At 47.6% G+C, this 5,033-nt stretch overlaps 1 protein-coding gene across 3 annotated transcripts in view; it reads left to right on the forward strand.

The window, feature by feature from the left end:
- The first annotated feature begins 4,599 nt into the window (after positions 1-4,599).
- The window catches only part of LOC113409504 (septin-7), a 129,410-nt gene continuing 128,976 nt past the window's right edge, over positions 4,600-5,033 (forward strand). For 2 of the 3 annotated variants that reach the window (XM_026663498.2, XM_026663497.2), the window contains exon 1: positions 4,601-4,717. In XM_026663498.2, coding sequence (XP_026519283.1) covers positions 4,714-4,717 — 4 coding nt within the window. In that variant the 5' untranslated portion in view covers positions 4,601-4,713. Of the gene's footprint in view, positions 4,718-5,033 lie in introns of all 3 variants that reach the window. The other variant, XM_026663499.2, reaches the window with a different exon arrangement.

A 5,033-nucleotide genomic window follows, 5' to 3' on the forward strand; every position in this document is an offset into this window, starting at 1 on the left:
GTGGTGGGCAGTGAGGGCCTCATGGGGGAGGGAGGGAGGAGAGGAGGAACAGGCTGAGCTGCGTGGGGGGGGCTGAGAGAGGAGGGGGGGCCGAGCTGGAGTGGGGGCGGGGCCTGTGGCAGAGTGGGAGTGGAGTGTGAGTGGGGCCGCAGGCAAAAGAGGCGGGGCTGAGAGCTAGCCTCCCCCAGGGGAAGCTTCACCTGCTGCCCATGCTTATGTGGCTCCCCCCCAGCATACTGGCTTTGTTGATCACATTCTTAGTAGCCTGTCTCTCCTCATTCAATGTTTATGGAGCCTAACTCAGGCTTTGTGGATCACAAAGTTGTTTCTGTGATTTTCTAAGTGCCTAAAAGTTAGTCATTGCAACACTTAGTGTTGCAATTCCTAAGTCCCTTTGTGGATCCAGGCCAAAGTCCTTATCCTGAGAGAAAAAGAGTAAATTGCCTAAAAATTAAAATTACAGCATTTATTATACTGTACACAGAATGCCTCAGACATCAGCATTTTGTTCTTTTTTCTCAAAATGTACTAATTTTTTACCAATCTTCTTAGTGCTCCTAATTATTGTATGAAAAGAGAAAAAAATTGTTATTTGCAGCCCAGAAGAACCTGAAATTAACCTCTCACAAAAACCAAATGAGATTTAATGAGACTGGGTTCAGTCTTGCTTCAGATTAAGTCAGTGGCAATTTTGCCTTTGATTTCAGAGAGAGCAGGATGGTGTATCCATTCCACTAATTTTTTTTCACCAGTTAATCTATCAAGCAATTTCTCACTTAAAAGACCTAATCTGAAACAATGTATTCCCTTTTTAGAACATCTCCCAATAAATCACCTATTTTAGCTATGGTATGCAATGTGGTATCAATGAAAAGACCATGAAAATATGAAGAAGAACAGCTTGAAACCCTTACAAGAGAAAAATAATTTTATGTTTCTTGTTCTGTCTAATTGCTTGTTCCACTGTGTTGTACTTTTTATGGACTAGTTGTTGGAGTATACTGTGTGTGCAATAAACAACTATTCTGGCTATCAAATGCTTGTTTTTATTTAGCATTCAATTGACCACAAAAGCCATGTACCTATAATTTAATGTCATGGACGTTGCCATCCAAAACAACTACAGTGAAAAGGATTGTTTCTTCTCATCTGTTATGAAAGATACAAACTTATGGTAGACAATATCGGGCAGCCTTGTGGCCAAAGATTATAAGAGTCTCTCTCTCTCTTTGGCATCTCAGAACCACATTATATTGTAAATGTTCCAGCTCTTGAAGCAGGATAGAACCACAAAGAATGGTGATGCATATCTTCTCTAATATAAGTTTAAAGAGTATGCGCCTTCAGTGTTTTCACAAGAAGTGTTTGCTCACTATATTATCAAAATAAAATAAAAGTAACTAACTACCAACTAGATGTATTTTTATACACAGTTTAGGAAAAAAATAAAATTGGGTAGAGATTATGTTTCATCTATGTCTCTCTCTCTCTCGTTGCTCATTTATACCTTCTTACAACACTACTAATCAGAGAATTCCCATAAGTATCTCTACACTTTCTATAACCATGTATGATACTGAGACATCACTCTTGCAGTTGTAAGGAAACCAGCTCCTCTGTACCAACAGTAACAGTTCTGCACTTAAAAGTTCATTCTCAAAATGGCAGGAAATCAATTGCATTCAGACATAACACTGTAAGACTTGTTAAGACTATGAATATTCCCTCTTTTCTGCTAGCACTTTCCCCCCTACAGTAGAGTACTGGTCATTAATGTGACGAGAACTGGAAAGCACAGACCTCTGTAACATCCCTAGCACAAAGAAAGTACTTAAGATTGTAAACTTCTTAGGGCAGAGATCATCTTTTTAGTCCATGTTTGTACGCTGCCTGGCACAACCATATGTCCATGACACTAGGTGCTATTATTTATTATAATACAAATAAATAATAACGTAATAGTTTGCAATTGCAAACACATATATATAACACACCGCACATATAGACATCTAGGCCCAGATTTTCAAAGGTATGTTTGCTCCTAAATTCCATGAAATCAATGGAAGTTACAAGTCTAAATACCTTTGAGGATCTGGGCCTTCGAGCCTTCAGCACTGGCACTGAAAGACACGATTTTGAAAGATTCCAAGGCTTTTTGGCTGAAATATAAAAAATGCAATATTCTAAACTCTGAGATCAGTGTTTGAGTGAGAGATGGAATTAGTTTGTCTGCCTTTACTGGTGTTCATTCTTCTCAGATACTGCTACTCCATCCTTGCAAGTGATGGCATTTACCCCTGACTCATAAAGATATTTCTGAAGAGACAATTTACTGTCTTTGGAATGCACCAGACTGAACCAAACAGCATGTAGTATCAGAACAATTGCAAAAGGACAGAGGGAATACACCTTGAGTCTCCTACAAAGGTTTTATCTTCTTTCTGCAAATTGCTGCATACAAACATGGTTTTACTGGTGCCACAGGACTCTCTGATGGTTTTACTTTGTTTGTTTTTTAAAGATTTCATTCACTGCTGGGACACACGATTCAAATTAATACTTGCTGACAGCAGGAAAGATTGGCCATTATTTACACTTCAGGAATTTGACAGAGGAAGATTGATAATTAAATATGCAAAACCTCAAATTTTTAGACAGCTTCCGTTAGTTCTTTCCAATCTCTTTTGTTTGTATTTATAGTTATAGTTGAAGAAGTTCATGTGTACTGACTTAGGAAAGCCATTTCTACAAAAAATAAAATAGCCAGACAATAACTTAGTTTCTCATGAAAACAACAAGGAGTCTGGTGGCACCTTAAAGACTAACAGATTTATTTGGGCATAAGCTTTCGTGGGTAAAAACTTCACTTCTTCGGATGCATAGAGTGAAAGTTAGGGCTGGTCTATACTTACCGGGTAGTTCGACGGCTGGGGATCGAAGTTCCGGGTTCGATTTATCGCGTCTGGTCTGGATGCGATAAATCGAACCAGGAAGTGCTCGCCGTCGACTGCGGTACTCCAGCTCAACGAGAGGAGTACCGCGGAGTCGACGGGGAGCCTGCCTCCCGCGTGTGGGACCGCGTCTGAACCGCGGTAAGTTCGAAGTAAGGTATGTCGAATTCAGCTACGTTATTCACGTAGCTGAATTTGCGTACCTTACTTCGACTTGGGGGGTAAGTGTAGACCAAGCCTTACAGATGCAGGCATTATATACTGACACATGGAGAGCAGGGAGTTACTTTGCATTCAGGGGGTAGCCGTGTTAGTCTGTATCTACAAGTCTGCTCTCCATGTGTCAGTATATAATGCCTGCATCTGTAACTTTCACTCTATGCATCCGAAGAAGTGAGGTTTTTACCCACGAAAGCTTATGCCCAAATAAATCTGTTAGTCTTTAAGGTGCCACCAGACTCCTTGTTGTTTTTGTAGATACAGACTAACACGGCTACCCCCTGATACTTGACACCATGCAAGGCACTTATTTCTCATGACAATTTTCATAAGATGATGGGGTTGGCCAAATGTTCTTGGGCAACATTCCCACTTCCTACCCTTCACAGTATGGGGCGCGCTAGGTGTGTATTTGATTGCAGCTCTCCACCCCAGAAGGAGCTGCTTTCCAGCAGGGCAGTATGTTCAGTTTGTAGAGTGGATATAAAATAAATGTAAAATACACAGTCTAGGGCAAGCCGTGCAGGAGCAGACGGCGTGTTGCAAGAGATTAGGATTGGGCCCAAACATCCCTTGAAGAAAATCACACACAGCACAGAGAGGGAGCCGCTCGCTCCTTGACGCTTCTCCCTCAGCAGCAGCCTGAGCCAGCCCGCGCTGGGCAGGGCAAGCGCAGGTGCGAAGGCGGGTGTGTCTGCTGCGCGAGGAGCCCGTCCCGGGAACATCGAACCGTCGGGGCCGCCTGCCAACGCCCCCCGGCAGCCGCCTGCTTCACCTCCCCGTCCCATTCACCCTCCCGCCTTCTCCTCGCTGCCCGCGTCTTTCCCGCAGCCTCGGCCGCTTTTACGCTAATTGCGTAAATCGGTGACACAAGTTTACGGTGCTTATGATGGGGGCGGGGGCGGGGGGGCGACTAGAACACGTAACGCAGCACGGCGTTCGTTAGCGTCTACACGGCGTAGAGAATAACGACTCTACCAGAATAGCCCTGGAAAGGGTTGGAGTAGCCGCTTTGCGTAGCCCTGCTTGTCAGCCATCTTTGATTCGGGCAAGGCTCCCCCCCCCACTTTGCTATCACCGTGGCTCAGTCAGGGGGGGGATTTCCTCCTGACGCCGAGCCAAGCGAACGCCGCAGATGCAATACAGCGTTTCATCGTCCGGATTTGCCCGGATTCAAAATGGCCGCCGCGCAATTCCACGGGGCGGGGCAATAGTCAAATCTCGTTCAGGGGGCGGGGAGGAGGAGAAATCTCTCGAGAGTGTCCGGGACCTCAGGCCGCAAGGCCGGAAGCTGCTGCGTACTAGGAGAGGCGTGGGGAAGTGAAGTCCCCCTGTTCGCTAGTTCGTGTGCGTAGGGGCGGCGTGGTGCAGGGCGGCTACGCTGCGGAATCGGCGTAGGGGACGTTAGCGAATCGGCGGGGCGGAGGCAGCGGCAGTAGCAGTAGCTGGGGTTGGCTGGTGGGGGGAGGGGGAAGCTCGGTCAGTGCCGCCGCGGCTGAGGTGGAGGAACGTCAACAGCAGCAGCAGATCCGCCGCCAGCGCCATGGGTGAGTGTCCAGCCCGGGGCCCGCGGGGCCGCCCTGCGCCCGGAGCCGGGACTGTGACAGTTGGAGCGGGGGGGCGGCGGCGTTTCCTGTGGGCGGCGGCCGCGGCTCGGGGTCTCCATGACGGGCAGGGAGGAGGGGGGGTCTCTCCGCCGCCCGCGAGGCTGTAACGCCGGGTATGGCCCAGCCGCCGCCCCCTTCCAGTCTGCGGCGCCGGGGCCACCCCGCCCCAGAGAGCTCGCTCGCAGCCGGAGCTCCAGGCGCAGCCCGCCGCGGGACCCCGCCCCGCTGCATCCTCAGAGCTGAGGGCTCCAGCCCG

The sequence above is a fragment of the Terrapene carolina genome, unplaced genomic scaffold, assembly GCF_002925995.2.
Source record: "Terrapene carolina triunguis isolate 2854851 unplaced genomic scaffold, T_m_triunguis-2.0 Scaffold33723, whole genome shotgun sequence".
Taxonomy (NCBI): domain Eukaryota; kingdom Metazoa; phylum Chordata; order Testudines; family Emydidae; genus Terrapene; species Terrapene triunguis.